General features: G+C 40.7%; 1 protein-coding gene across 2 annotated transcripts in view; it reads left to right on the top strand.

Moving 5' to 3' along the window:
- The window catches only part of LOC144606105 (aryl hydrocarbon receptor-like), a 163,707-nt gene that overhangs the window by 118,606 nt on the left and 19,244 nt on the right, over positions 1-25,857 (top strand). For both annotated transcript variants that reach the window (XM_078421921.1, XM_078421931.1), the window contains 5 exons: positions 3,491-3,611; positions 10,861-10,991; positions 18,502-18,704; positions 20,810-20,919; positions 24,856-24,997. In XM_078421921.1, coding sequence (XP_078278047.1) covers positions 3,491-3,611; positions 10,861-10,991; positions 18,502-18,704; positions 20,810-20,919; positions 24,856-24,997 — 707 coding nt within the window. The remainder of the gene's footprint in view (positions 1-3,490; positions 3,612-10,860; positions 10,992-18,501; positions 18,705-20,809; positions 20,920-24,855; positions 24,998-25,857) is intronic.

Raw genomic sequence — 25,857 nt, 5'->3', positions numbered from 1 at the left:
CCAGAGGACATAGGTTTAAGGTGAGGGGGGAAAGATTTAATAGGAACCTGAGGGGTAACGTTTTCACACAAAGGATGGTGGGTGTATGGAATGAGCAGCCGGAGGAGGTAGTTGAGGCAGATACTATCGCAATGTTTAAGAAATATTTAGAAAGATACACAGATAGGACCGGTTTAGAGGGATTTGAGCCAGACACAGATAGGTTGGACTAGCATAGATGGGGCATCTTGGCTGGTGTGGGCAAGTTGAGCCAAGGGGCTTGTTTACATGTTGTAACTCTATGACTCTATTGTAATTGTGGATGTTCTTGGAAAATAGTAAGTCACAACCATATGGACATTGCACTAAGGGATTAGTTTCAAAACTGGACTTGCATATTCTGTTTTGTGAGTAAATCATCATATCTAAAAAGCAAAGCTTTACCTGTTTTGAACTGTTTGTGATTACTTCTAGCAGAAGCCTGCCATCAGGAAATTAAACCAGCTCTTTCATGCCCCGATTCTCACTAACACGTTCAACCATCTGCCAGCTGTGCTTCCTTCATGTAATTATGTCATACACATGCATCGCTGGTTTAATTATTTAACAATGGAAATTGGACTTTAAAAATTAATTAGCAATAAAGCAGAGAGTACTCTGTTCTCTGAGTAATAAACTCTGCATGATTTAAAATGCATCCCAGGAACATTATCACAATTTCTAACTTTGAGTCATACAGGTGTACTGCACAGAGGTTAATCATTCGGCCCACCATGTCCACGATGACCTTTTTGCCATTTTCATTCATTCCGTCCCTATCCCTTGCCTACTTTGGTGCCTATGTAAATATCTATTGAGTGCTGTAATTGTAACTGATTCCTCCACCAACTCTGGCAGTGCATTTCACAAAACCAACCACTCTTTAGGTTACATTAAAAAAAAAATCCCCTTAACTCCTCCATCTTCCCACTTTAAACCCAGGCTCTTTTATTTATGATGCCCCTCCACTGGGGAAAAAAAGAGGGTAATGAGAGGGTAGTAGCTGAATGGAATCAGGAGGGATGGAAGCTATGAAAAGGGATGATGCAGGGTGTGTGTGGGGGGGGGGGGGGGGGAACAAAAATGAGAAGATTGGAGGAGGAAAATAAAAAGAGAGTGAGAAGGTGGCGTGGGGGATGACACTGGATGTGAAATTGGAAAATTAATGGTTCATACCATTGGGTTGTGTACTACCCAGGTGGAAATGAAATGTTGTTCCTCTACTTTGGGCCTCACGTTGGCAGTGGAGAAGGCCAGGGATGGATAGATCAGTGTGGAAATGGAACTGTAATAGTTCTAATGTAACTGTAATGTATCTCTGGCTGTCATTGATCATGAGAGTATACTATAATAAGACCATAAGACATAAGGAGCAGAATTAGGCCATCAAACCCATTGATTCCACTCCCATCATTCAATCATGGATGAGATGTTTTTCCCTCTCAACACTATTCTTCTGCCTTCTCCCCGTAACCTTTGTCACCCTTCCTAATCAAGATACCTATTTGATCCCTATGATCAAAATATATAATTGAGTCTAGGTTGACGAAGGTATGGGGACAGATATCGGTCTCCAATCTCAGTTTCTTCCCTCCCCATCGTCTATTTTCCATCGTAATTCCCACTGATTCCCTTGGGTCAGGTTTAGTGCGCATTAAATAAATAATGTTCTTATGCAAACATATTCTTTATTTTTTTGAGACTTCGGATTTGGTTTCAGTACAGCATCCATTTAGCACTCTAGAGATGGATAAAGTCCAAATTCTAGGCCTATGAAAAATCTAAACCAGGCGCAACTTCACAATGCTGTTAATTGTTAGCTTATGTGAGCTATCTGTGCATTAACTAAGATTACAGCGGTATAATGGCATTTTCTTTGAATCGGCACTAAACAATGTTAAATGAAAGCTGGTCTTAGCTATAATTTAAACATTGGTTTATGTTTGCATTTAGGCTGCTAACATATATAGACAGCCTTGATCCATGTGTGCCGTGTGTTTAAAATTGCAAACTTGTTCAATGGTTTATAGTTTATATGCAGCTTTCATTGAATAGGTTGATATCTGGATGCTCAGGAGACTAGATGGTTTACCAAAAGTAAACCACTGAACATAGCCACATAACTCTTTATTTTTCTCAGAATTTCTAGTTATGAGCTGTAATCCACTTTTATTTTTAAAGTTTAATTTCTGTGGTGTTTTTTTTGGAGGCACAACGAACTGCAGATGCTGGTTACCAGAGTAAACGTGGTGCTGGAATAACTCAGTGGGTCAGGCAGCATTTCTGACAATGTTTCGGGTTGTAACCCTTCAGGATCTGCCCAGCACTTTGTGTTTCTTTGGTGATTTTATTCTCTGAAGAAAGAAAATGTGATTAAGATATTTCCCTGATGATCAATAAATGATATACATAATTGATGGTAAATAGAGAAACATTTTAAAAATACCACGACTTGTTTTATGTGAATTCTGTTACAATAGCATTGAAGTTTTTTTTTTTCTCAAAAATCCGTATTCAAAATTCACAGCTTCAAAATTGATACAGGTTGAAAACTCATTTAACGGCACCCTCTGTTCCAGAACCTTTCTAGATTACCCGTTTTTCCAGACCAACAGAGGTCACGTGATAATGAAGCAATACACCCCTGGCCCGCTAATGACTCCCCTCCCGTGTCTCTAAAGCACCATGGAGTTTCAGAAACTTAGATAGAAATGTAAACTGAATGTGAATGCAACGTGCTGCCGACCCATCCCTGGCTCGTACCGTCGCCCCGGCTTCCGACGCCACTCCCGACTCACAAGATGGACCAGCGAGCCCTTCATCACCCATCACATGGTCTGGTGACACGGCTGTTGTTGCAGCTCACGTTGTAGCCACTGGGAACAGCGCTTTCTTCAGGCCACCGCCACCAACTCAATGATACCTTTTGATAACAGGCACCCCAACTTCCATGATCAGTGGCAGCCAGACCCACAGTAAGGCACCAGCAAAGTTGATAAACAAAGTCACCTAGAGTTCCAAGTCCATCGTTTCCTGAAGTGGTAATGCAGGTGAAATGGGCGATGAAAAAGGCAGGCATGAAAAAGACTGCTTGAATCCATCAGTCTGAAGAAGGATCCCATCCCGAAATGTCACCTATCCATTTTCTCCAGAGGTGCTGCCAGACCCACTGAGTTACTCCAGCACTTTGTGACCTTTTTTGAGCATAGGATTTTCTTGTGAGATGTGCCTATTTAATAATCATAATAATAATGCTTTGTTTTATTTATTTTTTAAATCTACTATATAATACACATTCATTTCATTATTTGTAAGCATTTAAGTTGTGCCAGTTTTCTTGCTGATGAATAATTTTACTGACTTTGATCATGTTCAAGTTAAATGCTTAAATTGGCTGCATAAGAATGTATGTTCAAAATAGCATTTAGCAGGCACCATGAAGCTGAATATTACATTTGTTTTCTGTTCTCAGTCTGATATCATCCATCAGAGTGTATTTGAACTGATCCATACTGAAGATAGACCTGAATTTCAACGGCAGCTTCACTGGGCTCTGGACCCAGATTCAGATGAACTGGGAAAAATGGTTCAAGGTAACACTGCTGTTTCACTTAAAGACTTAACTAACCTAATGAGCAAGCCTTTGCTATTTGAAAAGCTCATCACATTTTAATTTGCAACAATGAGAAATATTACGCGATCTTTGGCTGTTTATTGTTTCTAATTTACCTTCCCAGTTCACAGAACATTTTATTCAGATCGAGATCTTGTTCATCAAATTGTTCACTGGATTTGTTGATAATACATGTCTTGTATTTTCATATCTGTTTTGTTTTTTTAACGTTTTTAGTTTTTAACATCATTCAATTGCGTGTTACAAACATTGCTGTGACTGTGCTAGATCAGACCTATTGCATAGAATATGTGCTTGCCACCCACAATTTCAACATGAAGCTAAATGAGCTGACCCAATGAACCCAATGTCTGGGACATTTAAAGACACATATTTTTTGTTACAAAATAAATATTTGATTAGATTTGATTGCACATGATGCAAATATGGACAAGTGAGTGAAAGTGTCTATCTGATATCAAGCAAGCATTTGACCAAGTATGACCAAGATGACTAATAATATTGAAGTCATGGGAATGGGCGGAAAAGTCTTCATTGGCTGAAGTCAAACAACTCAAGGTAGCTGCAAAAACAATGCAGAGACTGAACATTCTGAATTCCGTGACCTTTTCCATTAACTAGTGCTCCAAGTCCTCCTTAAATCCTCATCTGTACTCAACTATGCCTCATTTAGTATGTTCACCAACTCTTTGATGTAAAATCTGAACAGCTGGGGTCCAAGCACTAATTCACAGGCTGTAAGCCTGACAGCAATCTTTTCATTCTCACTATTCGATTTGTTTGAGTGGCACAGTGGTGCACCGGTAGAGTTGCTGCCTCACAGTGCCAGAGACCCGGGATCGATCCTGACTACGAGTGCTGTCTGTGTGGAGTTTGTATCTTCTCCCTGTGACCACATGAGTTTTCTCCAGGTGCTCGGTTCCTCCCACATTGCAAAGACATGCAGGTGTGTAGGTTAAAAGGCCTCTGCAAATTGTCCCTAGTATGTAGGATACAAAAGTGGTCTAACATGGAACTAGTATGCGTGTGATTGATGGTTAGTGTGGACACGGTAAGCCAAAAGGCTTGTTTCCAGGCTGTATCTCTAAACTAAACTACTAAAGATTTAGATTTGTTAACTTATTCTCAATTCTTGTCAGTATATAAACTGTAAATCCATGTATTCTGTTGTTGTTGACCAACTCCTGTGCAGGATTTTTATCAAGCTTCTTTGGAAAATCAAGTTCTGACCTCCTTGGCTAAGAAAACCTATGCTAGCATTAACAAAAGTACATAAGAGGTTTACTAAGTTAATTCCTAGGGCGAGAGGAATATCTAATCACAAGTGGTTAAATAAAGTTGGATCTGTATTTTTATTTGGAGTTTAGAAGATTAAAAGTATAGAAAATTATAAGGAGGCAAGCAAAATGGGCAATCAAAATATTGAGATGGTTCCATCAGTGGGAGAATCCCAAATGAGGGGATATAGATGCAAAATAAGGGGGTGGTTGTTTAAAACTGAGGTGTGTAGGAACTCCTCGTTGCAGGGGATGAAAATCTTTGGATTGCTCCACCCTATAGGTTTGTGGAGGCTAGTTTGCTGGAGGCTTTTAAAGAGAAGGTACATATATATTTTACAGATCTGGAAATTAAACGAAATATTGAAAAAGTAGAGTTGAAGCCTAGGGCAGATCATCCGTGAATAGCAGAACTAGTTTAGGTGGCCATGTGGCTTGCTTCTGCTCCCTGTTTTGTGTTCTTGTGTTACAAAAATACCATGTCTACTGGTTCCCCCTTGTTTAATCTACTGTTCACATTCTCAGAGACCTTTGGTATATTAGCTAAAAGTGACTTTTCCTTCACAAAACAGAGAGTTGTAAATCTGTGGAATTCACTGCCTCAGAAGGCAGTGGAGGCCAATTTTCTGAATGCATTCAAGAGAGAGCTAGATAGAGCTCTTAAGGATAGTAGAGTCAGGGGTATGGGGAGAAGGCAGGAATGGGGTACTGATTGAGAATGATCAGCCATGATCACATTGAATGGCGGTGCTGGCTCGAAGGGCCAAATGGCCTACACCTGCACCTATTGTCTATTGTCTAAAACCTTGTTGGCTCTGCTTAATGCTATTTACACCTATTTGTTTATGCTAGCTCCATGCAATTATTGATTCAGTTACTGAAGCATTCAAGAGTTTAGGCCTTACATTTAACACCTGCAAGTTAGTCCTCCACTAATAGGCTTCTGCCACTTCACACTGCCCTCTGCCAATAACATTTCACAGCTAGACCCTGAAAAACATGGACCATGCTCCATGTGTCAGAAGCCACCTTTCATCAAGGCAGACGGATGATGATCCTCACCATCACTTTCAATGCAACAGCACAACCTCCAATCAATTAAGGAAGATGGTTATTGAAGATCAAGACTTGGCACAAAACCCATTGACTATGGCACCATCTCACAAACTAACCAGCAGCTCTGACCTTCTCTGTGGAAGAATTTGTGATTCCCACATTGACCTTATGGGCCACTTCAAAACCCACAAAGCTGAAATGGAAGTAAGTCATCCTTGACCCCAAAGGACTACCTAAGAAGAAGATTGGATAGACAGGGACTGTTTTCAATGAAGCAGAGGAGGCTATGGAGTGACCTATGAGATTATATAAAATTATGAAAGGCATAGTTAGTGTAGATAGTCACAGTCTTTTTCCCCAGGGTATAGAATTTAAAACTAGAGGGCACTGGTGTAAGATAAGAGGTGAAAGATGTTATGGAGATCTGGGGGGCAGGTTTTCCACAGAGGGTGATGGGCATATGAGGAGATGATAGAGAAAGTACAAGTACAATGTTTGAAAGACATTTCACTGGGTACTTGGATGAGAAAGATTAAGAGAAACACAGGCAAATGCTGATCTCAAAAAGGTATTATTTATTATTAAATATATTGACGGTAGTTTTAATTTCCATGAGTTACCTCAATATTATTTAGGACTACATATTTGTAGACTTGCTATTTTTGAAATGCTTTTAGATGTTGCCTTAACTCCAGAGTATGTTAGCTCATAAATGTGCATTTTCACAACAGCTGCTGGCTAAATTAAGCACAGACCATAAGCCTCAAATCATGCAGTACCAATTTAGAAACAGTAAGCTGATCCAATAGTTTAGACGACCAGATTACTTGAGCAGAACCACTTCAGAGCATATTAAATACAGCGAGTTATATGCTGCCTCAAATAAGATTTAGGTACGTGTGTCATCATGAGGAGCCTTGTATTTTGTAGATTTGAAGTTTCTTAAAATCTGTTCATTTGCATATCTTCTGCCAATCGATAATTTTGAACGAAAACACAAATGTACCCTGGAAATGGCACCCTCCTCTAGCTAAAGATAGATTAGCATATTATAGCAGTAGATGCCTTAAGGAACAGAGATACCTCTCGTAACCAGGCATGCACTGTTAGTGTGACTGTATTTGCCAAGAATAAAATAAAGCTAAGAAACGCTCAGTTTCTTATATGTTCTTCATGTTATAATTTTTTTTTAGAGATAGACTGAAATACTGATTCCATCTGAAAAGGGAAAAGTTAACTAATATTAGTGGTCAAATATGTGAAAACATATATTCAATTTCTTTTTGTCTGCATGTACGCTTAGACAATAATGAACTTTGTTACACCATTATGAAAATGAATCAAAATGTTATATATTTTCTCTTGGTATCTCATTTTCAAGCTTTATTAATATACCTATAGTTAAAATAAATTACCCATAAATAACTGAATCATTTATATTTGTTTATACAATTTCCTATTTCTTTTTTCATTATCAATATCTTCAAAATGTTGCTTTACAGCTTAAAAAATAAAATATTATTTTTAATGGAGAGGAAGATTACTCTTAGCTTTTCAATATTAAAGTTCCAATCCCTGCAGATTTAACTTGAGTTCAAGTACTCTTCATTTTCTTAGCCTAGATTTCCTTTCCAACTTTATTTTAATTGCCTGATATTTTGCAAAAGTACCTTCCCTGGACTCTAGAACTCTCAGAAAAAAAGCTGTACAGGTGAACCCTGGGTGACCGAAAATCGCCCTTATACAATTTACAAATTACTACCCAAAAATTTGAAGTATGGAATAACATGTGTGCTCTCGGAATTATTGTGGGGAGCAAAAGTAAATTAGTTTAGTTTAGCGATACAGTGTGTAAACAGGCCCTTCGGCCCACCGAGTCCACGCCGAACAGTGACCGCCGCACATTAACACCATCCTACACATACTAGGGACAATTTACACTTATACCAAGTATACAAACCCATGCCAATTAACCTACTAAAAAAATAATAATGTACTCATTTGTGACATTCTCATTTTTCATTTTACTTTAATAATCCATACATTCTTTTTTATTTTACTTTTCCTAAGTATTATCATTGTCAGGATTGCTCTTGCTTCTCAGGACAAATAATCTAGGCAGTTTCAGTACCAAGGAAATGCTATGCTTTCAGAGAAGCCATCTTTCAAAAAAGACATTGAACAAAAGTCCTCACCAGGTGCTTAGGTGTGTGAAGGTCTATAAAAAACTTTTTAGGGTGGCATGGTGGCATAGCGGTAGAGTTGCTGCCTTACAGCCCAGAGACCCGGGTTCGATACTGACTACAGGTGCTGTCTGTATGGAGTTTGTACGTTCTCCCTGTGGCCTGTGTGGGTTTTCTCCAGGTGCTCCGATTTCCTCCCACACTCCAAAGACGTACAGTTTGGAGGTTAATTGGCTTGGTTAAATTTGTCCCTAGTGTGTGTAGGATAGTGTTACTGTGCAGGGATCACTGGTCGGCGTGGACTCCTTGGGCCGAAGGGCCTGTTTCTGATCTGTATCTCTAATCTAAACTATATAAAATAGTATTTTATATTTAACATAATTTACATGGGATGCTTCTCTTCAAAATCTATCAAGTCAGGATGTTAATTCCAGTTTGCAAATAATTTCTGTGTAATTAGTTCAGAATATCGCCATAGTTTTATTTTCTAAGTTGTCATTTAATTTTGGAGTTGAACATCTGGCATTAATCCTCAATACTGTAATGTGTTCACAGAGATTTTATAGTATTATTTCTTACTAGTTCATGAAACCTCTCCAATTTAGCAATTCAGCTATATGGTGCTTTATGAAGAAGGTAAAGTTTGTTAATGATTCATTTTCTATCACCTTGAGAAATCCAGGATGAAATAGCATCTTGCCTGTCATTCCACATGTTTGTTTTGTGATATACTACTAGCCGGGCGTGGACCCGTTGGGTCCAAACCTCTCCTGCGGGCCCAGCAACCCTTCCCCAACTGACGATACTCATCCACTCCATCCCCCCTCAACCCCCCTTAAAACTCCCCCAGGGCCGGGAGTGGGCGAGGTGGGAGAGGAAAGGGGAGAGGGAGCCACTCACCCCGGCCCCGGGCAGCCATCGAGGCGGCCAGCAGCAGGAGAGCTCTCCTCACCCCCCCCCCCCTCATTGGCCACCACTCCCGTCACTTGGGCGGGTCCCGCAACCCTCCCGCAACTGCGCTCGCGCGGATCAGGCGACCATCTTACGTAATTATTAGATCTACGAGCCCCAACTGCGCAAGCGTAGACCCGTTGGATTCTGCGCACGCGCGGATCCAGTGGCCATCTTACAAAAGTATTAAATCAACGGGCCCCAACTGCGCAGGCGTGGACCCATTGGGTTTCGCGCATGAGCAGATCCGGTGGCCATCGTACATAAGTATTAGATCAACGGGCCCAAACTGCGCAGGCACGGACCCGCTGGGTTCCCATTGTGATGTCGAACACGGAGGTATTACTGCGCAGGTGCGGCTGACGGGCAAGGCAAGTGGGAGCGAATTATTAAAGTTTAAAAAGTGAATAACTTTTAAAATATAACCACCATTTGAACCGCAGGCCAATGGTGAGTAAGGTGGGCCTTAAAATTGTTGCGCTATCGTGTATCGTTTTCACTGTATTTCGGGTACGGACGGGTATGTACAAACATTCAAACAAACACACAAGAAGAGAGTTTTAGTAATATAATATACTAGACGGGTGTTCACCCATTGGGTGCAAATCTCTCCCGCGGGTGGTCCTGTGGGTGCGGCAACCACCGTTGGGTCCAAACCTCTCCTGCAGGCCCAGCAACCCTACCGATCCGTGGAGCTGTTGGCGGGCAGTGTGTGTCCCCCGGGGCGGTGGGCATTCGAGAGGGGGAACAGGGAAGGGTAGAGGGAGTCACTTACGTCGGCACCGGGCGTCCATCGCGTCGCCCAGTGCGAGCCGTGGACCCGAAAATTGTCCTGCAGCGGTCGGCAGCAAATGGCGGAGACGGCCATCTTGATGGACCCTGTTGAACCCTCTGCTGCTGCGCTACACCACGGGAGGAAGGTCAGGCGCAGGAACCGCCTGGACGGGCGCAGGTCCTCCAGCCGGGGGGGGGGGGGGGAGTGCATTTGTTAAAGTTTATGAAGTGAATTGTTTTTAAAAAGTAACAAAAGTTTATTTATTGAGGGGAATGGTAAGTAGGGTGGGCCTAAAATGGTGGCACTATCGTGTACCGTTTTTTACCGGATGAAAACTGCACATACGGGACAAACAAACAAACGGGGAACAAACATACAGGGTAAAGGAACAAACAAGATAAGAGTTTTAATAATATATATATATATTTGTAGAGATAGATATGTGGTGAGATTAATAAAATTAGTAATGGCCATTTGCCACTGATACATTGTCAGTAATGATGCGATTGCTTCTTAATCTCTGCAGATTCAGAATAATGATACATTTAATGCATTAGCAAAGTATGCCTTGACTCAAGTCTGTAGCTTCTCAAATTACCTGTTAATTTTGGATCTGCCTGAATGTATGTGCTTACTAACCATCTAAAGTCAGGTTGGGTCTGGTTATGATGTGTACGTAGGATAAGGGAGACTGGTACTCTGAGAGAAGTGCATGTGTGTGTGTGAGAGATAGAGGCTGAGATGGATGGGTACAAAGAGTAGAAGGCTTCTCTTATGTCACGCTCAAGGCAGATATCAAATTCATATCCAATATGATCAATAGCAGTGTTGCTCTGGGATGCTTATGCCATTGCATAATATAGATATAGTGTAGAAATTGAAAGCTACGTGAAACAAGCCACATTATGTTTTTATATTTCTTTACATTCTCAGTCTATGTCTCACAAAACACTATTTTTCATTCAGGTGAAAATGGCCTTCCATTGTCCATCACCCATTACAGTCCTGAGCAACTTCCCCCAGAAAATTCCCCTTTTTTGGAAAGGAACTTTGTGTGCAGGTTGCGATGTCTCTTGGATAATTCCTCTGGATTTCTGGTAAAGTTGCTTTTGGCATTGCACATTTTTATGTTGTCTTGCAGCTTTCATGTTGTTGTTTATCAATAAACATTTACTAAGTGGCACTGATTTTCAAATGTTATTATCCTATGTGCTGTATCGTAATTCCAAAGTCCTAAGGTGTTACCATGTTAAGTTTAACTTATTTAATGAAAATAAATGATCTTTTTACAAATTTCAAAGTGTGTTTAGGGATGAAGGAGTTGAAGAACCAAATACAAAATAACAAACAAAAATGTTTAAAAACAAAAAAACAAGAACAGTAACTGACTGAATTGATCTTGAAACATTTTGAATACAGTGAAGTTGCATTGTAGATAAGAACTAAAATTGCCCTGTAAAATTGAGATATGACCAGTTAAATCAAAACTCCATTTAATGATGTGATGTATTGATTGTTGTCAGTCATTAAAGTTAATACTATGGACTCCCATTACTTCAGCTGTCAGCTGCTATTGGAGATTTTCAAAATCTAACTTTGAAACATGTTTGTTGTTATTTTACTTGCTCCTTTCTTTCTCTCTTCCTCTCCCCTGTTCTCTTTCTGCTTGGCTCCTTCACCTCCATCTCACTATCCATTAATCCTTTCCTCTTTTCATTTGCACCTCTGTGTCTGAATTTTCCTCTTTCCCAGTCTATGTGCTATTAAATTTACATGTTCAATCTAATTGACTAAGGAGATCCTGTCCATGGTGATCCAGATGCCCTTTCCCTTCACTGCCCATATATCAATCTATGGAAAGATTCAAGGACAAGTTGAGTTCATAAGGTATAGGAGCAGAATTAGGCCATTTGGCCCATCGTCTACTCCACCATTCAATCATTGCTGATCTTTTTTTCCTCCTCAACCCTATTCTCCTGCCTTCTTCCCATAACCCCTGCCACTCATACTATTTATTGGCGATACCTTAAAATTGCTCATATAGCAAATTATGGCTAAATTATATATGCAACCTATGCTTGCTGTAAACATAGAATGGAATTCTAAAATAGAAAGTTTTCAAAATTATTTTGCTTGATTTACCCACTTTTTCCCTGATTTACAGAAACTTCACCAATATTATCACGTTGTAGAAGTAATTGAAAAATATAATGGCATGTTGGCATCGCTGACAAGCCCAGCATTTATTGCCTATTTCTTATAGCCCTGGGCATATTCTGATGAGCTATTGCCTTCATTTGCTGTAATCTATGGGACAAAAGTTAGTCCTGTTACATGCAGGGCTTTGGGGTTTAAACTCAGAATGAAGGAAATATGGTTGAGCCCAGCCACTTCCAAAACTCTCATCCATGTTTTTTGTCACCTCAAGAACTGACAAACTTCATTACTTTCTTAGTCAGCTTCCCATTCTCTGCAAATTCTTCAACTTTTCCATAATACCTGTTACCAACTAGTTTGCACACTTTTTCCCATATTTAAACTGGCTTACTTTCCCGGCACTTCAAGTACAAAAATATCATACTTTTGCTTGGATTTGTTCACTGTCTCACTGCTCCTCACTACTTGTAATCTCCTACATTCTACAAACCCTCACCCGTTTGAACTCAGTTTGGGCTGATGCATTCTCTGACATCGCAGCTCACAATTGGCACATACACTTTGTTTCACAATCGCATTCCCTAATCTGAAACACCATGCCCTTAAAGTCAGTGTGTTTAAATCATGTTTTTGGTTACCCCAAATATTTTTTTTGTCCGCGTGCTAGAAATACATGGTAGTAAGGTAAAGTGGCTAAGTGAGGGGTAGCACTTGATAATTACATTATGTAGTAGTTTGCTCTTGGGTTAAGCAGTGCATTTGTTTTTTTATTGTGCCTTTAAACTGATGATTCGACAGAAGGAAGTATAGCATTTTACATTCCAGACAAGAGAGTTTGATCTTGGCACACTAGTGTAATTATGGAAGTGGATAATCTGCTTGTCTTCCAAACTATGTTATTTTGATAAAAGTGAGTTCCTGTGCAGGTGGCTTTGAAACAATGGAGAGGGAGCTGAAGGTAATGTGGACAACAAGTCGGCTGCTTGGAATCACAACACGTGTGTATCTGTAAAGTACCTTTAGCCGAGAAAAATGGTGTAAATAGCTTTATAAATAGGTAAAGGATTTGTAGAACAGCAATCTCTGATCGATTAAAGAAATGTATTTTTTTAAAGTTCGTTTTTAAAAAACATGTAGAAAAAGCAGCTATTTCACTGTAGTTTAATCCATGAGTCGGAGGTTCCTTGTTTAGTTTGTTATTGTCACATGTACCAAAGTACTGTGAAAAGCGTTTCGTTTGCGTGCTATCCAATCAAAGAAAAGACTATACATGATTACAATCTCAGGCAATTTACAGCCCAGTGGTATGAATATTGATTTCTCTAACTTCAGGTCGCCACAGTATTCCCTCTCTCTTTATCCCTCCACCTACCCAAATCGCACCAGCTTCTCATTTTCACCCAACAAACGGCTAACAATGGCCTGTTTCCTTTATCATTGTTGCTTTTTTGCATATCTTTCATTCATTATTCTTTATCTCTACATCACTGTCTATATCTCTCATTTCCCTCTCCTCTGAGTAGTCTGAAGAAGGGTCTCGACCCAAAACATCACCCATTCCTTCTCTCCAGAGATGCTGCCTGTCCCGCTGAGTTACTCCAGCTTTTTGTGTCTATCTTCAGTTTAAACCAGCATCTGCAGTTCCTTTTTACACTTTACAATCTCAGCTGTCCACAGAGCACACATATAGGATAAAGGGTACAACATTTAGTGGAAGGTAAAGTCTGATTAAAGATAGTTCAAAGGTCTCCAATGAGATAGATGAGAGGTCAGGATCGCAGTCTAGCTGGTGATAGGATAGTTCAGCTGAGAGGAAACTCTCTCTGGATCTGGAGGCACGTGTTTTCAAATTTCTGTACCTCTTGCCTGATGGGATGGGGGAGTAGATGGAGTGCAGGGGTGAGACTGGACCTTGATTATCCTGGTGACCTTACCAAGGCAGCGTTATGTGTATATGGAGTCAATAGGAGGGAGGTCTTTTTGCGCAATGGTCTAGGCTATGTCCGCAACTCTCTGCAATTTCTTATGGTCTAAAATGAAGCTGCTCCCAAACCAGGCAGTGATGCATCCCAATGAAATGCATTCAACTGCACATGTGTGGACATTGGTGAGGGATTTTGGGGATATGCCAAGCTGAGACATTAACTTTATGTGCTATTTGCTGTTTCATTACTGACTTCATAAGCTTAGACTGAAACAGAATAGTCATATAGTGGTTCTACATCGCTGGTCAGGAGTAGCCAACTAGTCCCTCCCCAGGTACTTTCCCCTGCAACCGCAGGAGATGAAACACCTGTCCTTATACCTTCTCCCTCAACTCCATCCAGGGTCCCGACAGTCCTTTCAGGTAAGGCAGAGGTTCACTTGCACCTCCTGCAACGTTATCCACTGTATCCGTTGTTCTCAGTATGGGCTCCTATATATCGGCGAGACCAAGCACAGACTGGGCGATCGTTTCGCTCAACACTTAAGCTCGGTCCGCCTTGGCTTGTGCAACGTCCCGGTTGCCAAACATTTTAACTCTTCTATCCATTCCCATACTGACCTTTCTTTCCTGGGCCTCCTCCACTGTCAGAGTGAGGCCACAAGCATATTGAAGGAACAGCACCTCATATTTCGCATGGGCAGCTTACAACCCAGTGGCATGAACATTGATTTCTCTAATTCCAAGTAACGCCTGTACTCCCTTCCTTCCTTCCCCCCACTCTAGTTGTCATATTAGTTCCACTGTTTGCATTTTTGTATCCCTTTGTTATCACCTCTTCACAGCCACCAATAGGCCATAATGGTCATTTGTTGCCGGCCCTGGTTTGTTCTGGCCTTTTCTTACCTCCCCTCTACTTTCAGTCTGAAGAAGGGTCCTAACGTGAAACATCACCCATTCTTTTTCTCCAGAGATGCTGCCTAACCCACTGAGTTACACCAGTGCTTTGCATCTACTTTAGCTTCTGTGTCTTTCCTATACTTGGTTTGTCATTTAATGCCACATTAAAATCTGTAAAGCTTTGGAACACTGGAATATGAACGTGAATCTGTGCAGCACAAGTTCAGGCACTTTGGTCCACGATGTCTATGTCGAATATGATGCCAAAACCAACACTTATCTGCCTGCACATAATCCACAACCCTCCATACCCTGACTATCCATATACATATCCAAATGTTTCCTAAATATCGCTATCATATTTGCCTCAACCGCCATCACTGGCAGTGCGTTCCAGGCCCATACCCTCTGTGTAAAAAACAAATCTTGCCCTGCACATATCCTTTAAATTTTGATCCTCTCGCCTTAAAGCCAAGCACTCCAGTCATAGTCATTACAGCATGGAAACAAGCCCCTTGGCCCATCTAGCCCACACCGACCAAGGTGCCCCATCTACACTAGTTCCACTTGCCCGGATTTGACCCATATCCCTCCAAACCTTCCAATCCATGTACCTGTCTTTAAAATGTCATAGCATCTGCCTCAACTACCTCCACTAGCAGCTTGTTCCATATATCCACCACCCTCTGTGTGAAAATATTGCCACACAAGTTCCTACTAAATCTTTCCCCTCTCACCTGAAAACCTATGTCCTCTAGTTCTTGATTTCCCAATTTTTAACCCATCTTTAATCCTTTTCTGATATATATCCAATGACTTTTATTTCCGCAACCAATCGATCTTTGACAAAGCCTTCCAGAATATTTGTATACTTGTGAAAGATGCTGCCTGACTTGCTGCCTATTTCCAGCATTGTCTATTTTTACTTCAGATTTTAAGCATTGGCAACATTTGCTTTTGTTTTGCTCTCATCTTCATGGCTTCAAAAAATTACCTAAGTCGGTTGAACATTCTCCTAAACCAGTGCTGACTGTTCGTAATTAATCTGTACCTCTCTAAAAGCTAATAAATGCTGATAAACAACTGCTCACCAATGGGTTGGTTTGGCTGTGGATGAATAAGGCTTCCCCTTCTTCAACCAACCGTGCCACATCAGCAATATTCCAGTGCTTGGGCATTATGCTTCTAGCCATAGATTATTAGTAAATGTTGGCCAGAATCTATGCTTATTGAACAGAGTGTCTGCATTCCTGCATTTGTGCAGCTCTGCTTTCTGATGGTTGGCATCGCAATTCTTCTCAGAAGTGTCAGCAAGAATTGTAACATTTTAAATGTATGAATACTTTCAAACTATAAATGCCCTCAATATTGAATGAAATTAATTTTCAGGAAATCATGCCATCATGTGAAGATATTCATTTTTCTGTTAACATTTTTCTGTTAACATTTTTCTGTTAACATTTTTCTGTTAACATTAGCCATTTTAATAATTCATCATTATAAGCAATGCCATTTTTTGCAAATTTCCTAATGTATTGTTATATCATTGAACTGACACACGGTCTGATCATCCAATTTGGATTCTTGTTCCTGATTCATTCTTTTCCATTGTAGGTTTAAGTTCATTTTGTCACGTGTACAGTGAAAAGCTTTATTTCGGATTAGATGAAATTATACATAAATACAATCAAATCAAACTCTATCACAATTAGCAGATCAAAGGGGAAGATGCAAAGTGCAGAATTAAGTAATTCTCAGCATTACAGTGTGTCAGTGCCTTAAAGTTCAATGACCACAGTGGGGTAGATGTGAACCAGACAGTATTCTAGCTTATGGAAAGGCCATTCAGTAGCCTGATAATAGAGGGGAAGAAGTTGTTTCACCCAGAGAGTTATGAATTTGTGCAATTCTCTGCCATAGAAGCAGTGGAAGCCAGTTCACTGGATATATTCAAGAGAGAGTTAGATATAGCTCTTGGGGCTAATGGAATCAAGGGATAAGGGGAGAAAGCAGGAATGATTTCGGATGATCAGCCATGAGCATATTGAATGGCAGTGCTGGCTCGTAGGGCTGAATGGCCTACTCCTACACCTATTTTCTACGTTTCTACGTTTCTGAGTCTGGTGGTACACACTTTCAAGCATCAGTACCTTCTGCCAGACAGGACCAGGGAGAAAAAGGAATGACTGGGATGGGACAAGTCTTTGAATATGATGGCTGTTTTTCGAGGCAGCAGAAGTGTTGTCAAGGGTGGGGAGTCTGGCCTGTGTGATGGACTGCATTACATTTACAACTCTCTGCAATTTCCTGTAGTCTTGGGCAGAGTTGTTCCCAAACCAGGCTGCGATGTAACTCGACAGTATGCTTTCTATGCTGTATCTGTCGAACTTTGTAGGAATCACTGGATACACGCTAAATTTGCTCGGTCTTCTGAGGAAGTAAAGGTGTTAGTTTGTCTTCAAAGCTGTCACTTCAATGTAGTTGGTCCACAACAGATCATTGGCAATATTAATGCCAAGGAACGTGAAGCTCACAACCATTTCCACTTTGGCACCATTTGTGCTGATTGGAGCATTTACTCCACCATGCTTCTTGAAACGTTTGTTGCATGCAAACCAGTCAGCGGAAAGACAATATATGATTACAATTGAGCCATCCACAGTGTACAGATACATGATAAAGGGAATAACGTGATATTGTTGCATGCAAGATAAAGTCCAGTAAAGTCCGATCAAAAATAGTCCGAGGGTCTCCGATGAGGTAGATAGTGGCTCAGGGCAGTTTTGTTGCCTGGTCCCAGAGAAGAAGGGTCCCAACCCAAAATATCACCTATTCCTTTTCTCCAGAAAGCCTGCCTGACATGCTGAGTTACTCCAGCATTTTGTGTCTACATTCGGTATAAATCAGCATCTGCAGTTCATTCCTACACATCCTGAAATCTATAACTAGTTCCTTTGTTTTGCTAACATTGTGGGAAAGGTTGTTGTCCTGACACCATATCATTAAGTTCTTCTTCCTGTATGTCACCAAGTTCTTCTTCCTGTACTCCGTCTCATCATTGTTCGTTATCCAGCTCGCCGCAGTGGAGTCATCTGCAGCTTGATGGAGCTAGAGCTAAATTTGGCCGCATTGTCGTGAGTGTACAAGGAGTACAGTAGGGGACTAAAACAGTATCCTGCAGGGTATCGGTGTTGAGAATTATTATGGAGGATGTATTGTGACCTATCCTCACAAATTGTAATCAGCATTACAATTGTAATCGGCACGGTAGCGCAGCGGTAGAGTTGCTGCTTTACAGCGAATGCAGCGCCGGAGACTCAGGTTCGATCCTGACTACGGGTGCTGCACTGTAAGGAGTTTGTACGTTCTCCCCGTGACCTGCGTGGGTTTTCTCCGAGATCTTCGGTTTCCTCCCACACTCCAAAGACGTACAGGTATGTAGGTTAATTTGACTGGGTAAATGTAAAAAATTGTCCCTAGTGGGTGTAGGATAGTGTTAATGTGCGGGGATCGCTGGGCGGCGCGGACTTGGTGGGCCGAAAAGGCCTGTTTCCGCGCTGTATATATATGATATGATATGATTATCAATGATGTACCAACTAACTTCTAACGTTTTTTCCCTCAAGGCCATGAATTTCCAAGGCAGACTCAAGCATCTTTATGGACAGAACATAAAGGGAAAGGATGGCTCATTTATTCCTCCACAGTTGGCTTTGTTTGCTATAGCAACACCACTGCAACCTCCGTCCATTCTGGAGATCCGAACCAAAAATTTAATTTTCAGAACCAAACACAAATTAGACTTCACCCCAATGGGCTGCGATGCTAAGTGAGTGGAAAGTATTTGCAATATCATTGTGATAACACATTAGTGTGTAAAACATCACTTACAAACTTGGGATTTATTTCGTTCTCAATGTATTTTAAATGGCAGAAATCATTCAATAGTTAAATGCTGAGAGATTCAAGTAACTTACACATGTAGTTAAAGAAAGAAAAGCACCTGGGTGTTCAATAAGCAGCAACTGAAAATTTAAATAATATTTTGAGGTGAAGTAGCATTTTTCTAAGTCACAATGGAGATATAGATTGGAAGTTTGTCAGTCTTTTTAGTTACACCCATCAGTCACTTGATCCAAACGTTAAATAATTCTGCAACCCTCCTAGGCAGTTGTATGGTAAGAAAGTATAGAACTATGCATTATGTACTTTGTGCGGGCTCCTCAATATAAGCAGATTTGGAATTTTGTTCTCCTGGTATTTGCGCAACAGAGTCAGCCTGGATTTTTGCTAGTGCAATCCACGATCGTCAGATAATTTTCAGATAAATGAGCCACAGATAATACAGCAAGGAAAATGAAATCATAACCTGTGTCGCCTGTTCTCTTCATCACTGGCCTAGATTTTGTGGAAGGTGGCCCACTGCCAGCTAAAGGTCATCACCAGACTGCACTTGGAAAGGAGCTCTACACCAGAGTTTCTTATCAGCTAACCAAGACGCAAGCTGGGCTGAGCAAGCTCTTATTGAGAAACATTGACTGGTGGCAAGACCACAACTCTGCACTTTGTTAAAGATTTTCAATGCACTGGATGTCCCTGACATTCATAAACCTTTAGAAATTGCTAAAAATGAAGTCAAATTGATGTTAAATTGTTAAAAATTGAAAACATCAGTAGACTAAGTACTTAAAAAGATTTTTGAATTATTAAAAACAACATTGCAAGAATACACAATTTATTTTTACCTTTCTCCTTGTGGTTGCAAAATCCTCATTCGAATGAAAAGTGTCATAGGCCCTATGCCAGGTCAAACCTGCTGAGACAGAGCTTGCCTGAGGCTGGGGACTACTTGAACTTCAAATTCACAAAAATGGTGGAAGTTTGGTTTGTTTACATTAGATTTGCTGAACAGAGGAGCCAATGTCGTAATAATGAAATAGAAACAGAAAATGATGGTGATACTCAAGAAGTTGGGTAGCATCAGTAGAGAGAGAAACAGGGTTATCATTTCAAGTGAATTAATCATCTATTAAATTTATTTCTCTCTTCACAGATGCTGTCTGTCCTACTATCATCTAAAGTTTCTGCTTCAGATTAACAGCATCTGCAATTTTTGTTTGGCTTCTTATTCTATAAAGGCACTCACTTTCCTTCAATAGGGGGGAAATGGATCTATTGAAAATGGATCTATGAAGTATCCTGTTTATTGTACTCGTTTTAAATGTTCTGTTTCATTCAAAATTTAGTTTAGAATTATTTTCTTACAGCATGTTTCCCATGGACTCGTGCAGTTATTAGGTATGCTGTGTTGGCAGCTGGCATTGTGAGCCTACAGCTGTTTAAATTTAATTTTGGTGGCTTGTATTCCATTTGGATTGTTCTTCACATGCAATCAATTTCATTGCTGTTGTATGCTGGAAAGTTACTGTTTATGGCAGGGGATTGATGGTCATGTAGCAATTTTTGGCAAATGTGTGATCAATTAAAAGTCGTCATAAATTTATCTCAATGAACTTTGAAGGGGAGAAAGTTTCATTAATTCACATAATTTCATTTTGGAAATTATCAAGGGCACGTTGGCGCAGCAGTAGAGTTGCTGCCTTACAGCGCTTACAGTGGATTCCATCCCTACTACTGTCTGTATGGAGTTTGTACGTTCTCCCCGTGGGTTTTCTCCTAGATCTTCGGTTTCCTCCCACACTCCAAAGACATACACGTTTGAGGGTTAATTGGCTTGGTATAAATGTAAATTGTCCCTAGTGTGTGTAGGATTTGTTAATGTGCAGGGATTGCTGGTCGGTACGGACTCAGTCGGTCGACGGGCCTGTTTCTACACTATTTCTCTAAACTAAACTAAAATTTAGTTTATAGGATTTTATGCGCGCAAACCTGGGTGTTATGTGCAAAGGCAAATACTGTTCTGTTTTGCTGCAGAGGGAAGATTGTCCTGGGTTACACAGATGCTGAATTATGTATGCGAGGAAGCGGCTATCAATTTATTCACGCAGCTGACATGATGTACTGCGCAGAAAACCATGTCCGAAGTAAGTACACTTTTTGTGCTGGTGCAGTTTCTTGTTCCATCTAGGTGAAAAATAACACCAACTTGTCCATTCATAGAGGTTGCTAGCATCAACTTAAGGATGTCGCAAAACAGCTGCAAAGCATGCTGAAGGGAGAGACCAGTGGTTATAGTACATGTTGGTGCCAATGGTTAAGGTTAAAGGAAGAGATGGGGTCCAGCAAACTAATTTTACAGAGCGAGTTGATAAGTAAAAAAAGCAGGGTAGTAGGATTGTTTCCAGGACCACGTATCAGTGAATATAGTATAGGGAATTAGACCAGATTTAAATCACAGCTGAGAAGATGGTACAGAAAGAATGGATTTAGATTCTTGGGATACTGGAACGATGTTTGGGGAAGGAGGATCTCTAGAAGCATGATAGCTTATACCCAGATATCCCAGCATGATAGAATTTTGATAGAATGATATTATTCACTGGAGTTTTGAAGGATGAGAGGGGATCTTATAGAAACATATAAAATTATAAAAGGACTGGACAAGCTAGATGCAGGAAAAATGTTCCCAATGTTGGGGGAGTCCAGAACCAAGGGCCACAGTCTTAGAATAAAGGGGAGGCCATTGAAAACTGAGGTGAGAAGGAACTTTTTCACTCAGAGAGTTGTGAATTTGTGGAATTCTCTGCCACAGAGGGCAGTGGAAGCCAGATCACTGGATGGATTTAAGAGAGAGTTAGATAGAGCTCTAGGGGTTAGTGGAATCAAGGGATATGGGGAGAAGGCAGGCATGGGTTATTGATTGTGGATGATCAGCCATGATCGCAATGAATGGCGGTGCTGGCTCGAAGGGCCGAATGGCCTCCTCGTGCACCTATTTTCTATGTTTCTTAATTTTGTGTTCAGATTGAGAAGGAAAGACATGGATTGGAAACAACAGTGAAGGGAATTACAATGGAAAGAAGATTAACAGTTGATTAAAGTAGACTGAGTAGATAAATGAACAGGACGGGCAGTGGCCGACACTTAAGGAAACCTTAAAGGATTCAGTAAAAAATATATCCCAGTAATGATGTGGATTCTGTGGGAAGAAACCAAATGGGGCTAACCAAGGAAGTTAAGGAGGGTATTAAGTTGGAACAAAAAGTTTTATAAGGAGGAAAAACAGTGGTAGGCCAAGGATTGGAATAGTGGAGAAAAAACTCAGAGCGCAAACAAAGAATGTAAAAAACAGGCAATATGGGTTGATACTTTAAGTAAATAAAAATGATGAAAGAGATCCAAATGAAGTTAGGCCCTTTGAGAAAGCTTTGGAAATATTAATGAAGAACAAGAAATGGTAGATAAACAGATATTTTGCATTTGTCCATGATGCATCAGCCAAAGACATTTAAGACTATGGGGGGGGGGGGGGGGGGGGGGGGGGGGGGGTGGGGGGGAAGGGGCAGGAATTGAGGAATATCAGAGCAGGCTTGAGGTGCTGAATCAGTTAATTCTGTTCTTACTTCTGGTGTGGGCACTGTATTCAAAATAACTTCTTTGCATTTGTGGCCTAAGCCTGCGTTTATTACAGACCTGGGTCCTGTATGCCCAGGAATAGCCAAGCTATAAAAAATAAATCCAGAAAAGTAGTTGTCTTAGTACCACCTCCAATGAAGAGTTAGTTACTCTGGTGAGATTTTTTTTTTAGCAAAATACCAGCTTGTTGCTGATGCTTCTTGTCCCTAAGCCAATTTTATTTGCAATATGCCACTCCCCTTTTACTCCATGGGTTTTCATTTCACAAGGTTTAATTTTACTGACTTGCCTACTATGAATGTCACACTCATCAACTTTTATGTATTTCATCAGCAAAAAAACCCAATTTATTTTCTGAAACAAGAATTACTTTAACAAATCCATACTGTTAAAATCCACCCTTGTCTGCATGACACTGAATTTTGTCCTGGATGTTCATCCATAGTGGCTTCCATGCAACTAAGGAAAGAGTGACTGACTGGCTTGCTAGGTTTATCCTTGCCAGGTGTTTTGAACAAGGAAGTAATTTCTCGAATTCTCCAGTATACCAATCCCAGATCTAGTGAGGTTTCTAAACGGTCAGTATTTCTGCAGTTTGTCCTCCTTTTTTTCAGCAAACTAAGATGTATTCAACCAGGATTTGGTTAATATAAATATAGTAATTTCACGGAATCAAGTCTTTAAACAAAACAAAAGGCTATTCAGCCGACAGAGCTAGGACAGCACTTTATAGTAATACTAGACCAAGTGGACCTGTTGGGTCCAAACCTTTCCTGCATTGGTGGAGCACCCTCTCCTCCCCAATCCCCCACCCCCTCCCTCCACTCCCCCACCCCCTCCCTCCACTCCCCCACCCCCTCCCTCCCCTGCCCCTTCCCCCTCCCTCCCCTGCCCCTTCCCCCTCCACCTCCTCCCTCCACCCCCTGTCCCCCCTTCCCCTCCCCTCCCCCCCCACTCCATCCCCCTCAACCCCCCTTGTCCCCCCCTCCCCTCTTCCTCCCTCCCTACCCCCCCCCCCTCCCTAGGAGATAGATTTAAACTTTAAAATGTGAATAACTTAAAAAATATAACACCGATTTCAATGAAACTTCTTCCATTAGCACCAAAGGGACGACGGTTAGTAAGGTGGGCCTAAAATTGCCGCGCTATCGTGTACCATTTTGGCTGTAGTTCAGCAACAAACAAACAAACAAACGAGAGTTTTAGTATATAGATAGTCAGTCCTATTATCCTCCTTTTACCCCATTATCCTGCATCATCTCTCAAGTCATAGAGTCATACTGCACAAAAACACTCCACTGCAGTGACTATTCACTTCCCTTTCAAAAACCTTGATTGTTTCCTATCACTTTGAAGAGTAGTACCATTTCAATTTACACCCGTATCTTGAGCTTGTAAGCAATGCGTTTTTGCACATATCTAATCCCATGCAACTTTTTACAATCGCTTTAACTGTGCCTCAGTCCTTGACTCATTTGCTCATAACTTATTTAGTATAGCCAGTCTTTCTTACACTTTGAATATATTGAAGAAAGAGATTGACAGGCATTTTAACTAGTTTAGGCTGCAGAGAGGCAGACGTATTAATGTTGCTGCTTCACAACTCCAGTGACTGGTTTGAAGCCTTGTTGAAGATCTTTGCATCGTCTCTACCCACTGGTGAGATCCCAGAGAACTGGAGAGTAGTTAATGTTCATTTATTTAAGAATGATAGTAGAGGGAATCCAGGGAATTATAGGCCAGCGAGCCTAACATCAGTAGCAGGGAAGCTATTGGAGAGAATTCTTCAGAATAGGATTTATTCCCGTTTGAAAGAACATTGATTAATTAGGGATAGTCAGCATACCTTTGTACATGGCAGGCTGTGTCTTACTAACTTGATCGAGTGTTTTGAGGAGGTGACAAAGGTGATTGATGAGGGTAGGGCGGTGATTATTGTCTATGTAAATTTTAGTAAAGCATTTGATAAAAATACTCCATAGTAGGCTGACACCAAAGATTAAGAAGCACGGGATTGAACAAAATTATTTTAATTAAAAAACATCAAATGGATGGAAGGTACGGGAATGGTGGCGGTGCAATGTAATAAATCCCAGAAGACGTGAAAATACAGAGGCGTAATCTGGAATTTGGCAATGTGGTAATATATGGCTTAACTATTGGAATGAAATATGTGAAGATTTTTAAATGATGTAAACTGGTTTATATGCTGTTGAATGATGGTAGTCAATAGTGTTCTCTTGGTGCAGGGAGAGTATGCTTCTGGTTTATTAGGTGGTGGACAAATTGGTGGGGGTTGGATTGGGTTGTAAATTGAATATCTTAATTCTATTTATAATCAACTTGGTCATCACCTCAACTTTTTCCAAATACATATTTTTAACAAATGTTGAATAGTCTGAATTTATTCTTCAGTTACTTCTACCTGTTTTTTTACATTTCAGTGATGAAGAAAGGGGAAAGTGGAATGACTGTTTTCAGACTTTTGACCAAAGAGAATAGGTGGACTTGGGTGCAAGCAAATGCACGACTTGGATACAAAAATGGGAAGCCAGATTATATTATAGCCACACAAAGGCCTCTCACGTAAGTATATATAAAAAAAAGATTTACATTTTATTTGCGGGACCCTGATTGACTTTGCACCTCTCTTCACGAAGCAACCCATTTGATGTACCATTCTTCGGGGAAGGGAAAACATGTCTAAATACTTGTTTAATTTTGTCTAGAATTAATGATGATTATTAAATAATCCCTTCACTTCCATATTTCCAGGTTGCAAGTTGTTACATCTAGTAAAGCTGCTGCCTTACAAAACCAGTGATCTTGTTCCGCCGAGCCTTTTGGTGCTCTCTGTATGGAGTTTACACACTCTCTCTGTGACCACGTCTAATACAATGCCCCTGGATCCTTTCACAATTGCTTTAACAGTGCCTCACACCTTGAATCATTTGCTGATAACTTCAAGTTAGAGATTTAAGTATAGCCATCCTTACACCTTGAATATATTGAAGGCAAAGATTGATCGGCATTCAAACATCTTTGGGCTACAGAGTAGCTGACGTATTAATGATGCTGCAAGAAGGAACTGCAGATGCTGATTTACACCGAAGATAGACTGGAGTAACTCAACGGGACTAGCAGTATCTCTGGAGAGAAGGAATGGGTGACGTTTCGAATTAAGACCCTTCTTCAAACTCTCCAGAAATGCTGCCTGTCCTGCTGAGTTACTCCAGCATTTTGTGTCTATCTATTAATGTTGCTGCCTCTCAACAATGACTGAGTTCATTCCCAATCTAAGGGGCCGTGTGTGAAGAATGTACACGTTTCCCTGTGTTTCCCTTGGTTTCCCGAGTGCTTCTCTCTGTGATCTGTTGTCTGAGGTTCACTTGCAATATGGAGTTCTATTCAATTCAGGAAAACTCTGGTTGGATAGTCAGCCCTGT

Source organism: Rhinoraja longicauda, chromosome 2 (assembly GCF_053455715.1).
Source record: "Rhinoraja longicauda isolate Sanriku21f chromosome 2, sRhiLon1.1, whole genome shotgun sequence".
Lineage (NCBI taxonomy): Eukaryota > Metazoa > Chordata > Chondrichthyes > Rajiformes > Arhynchobatidae > Rhinoraja > Rhinoraja longicauda.
The sequence above is the reverse complement of the archived record's forward strand: the minus strand, read 5'-3'. Positions and strand labels throughout refer to the sequence as shown.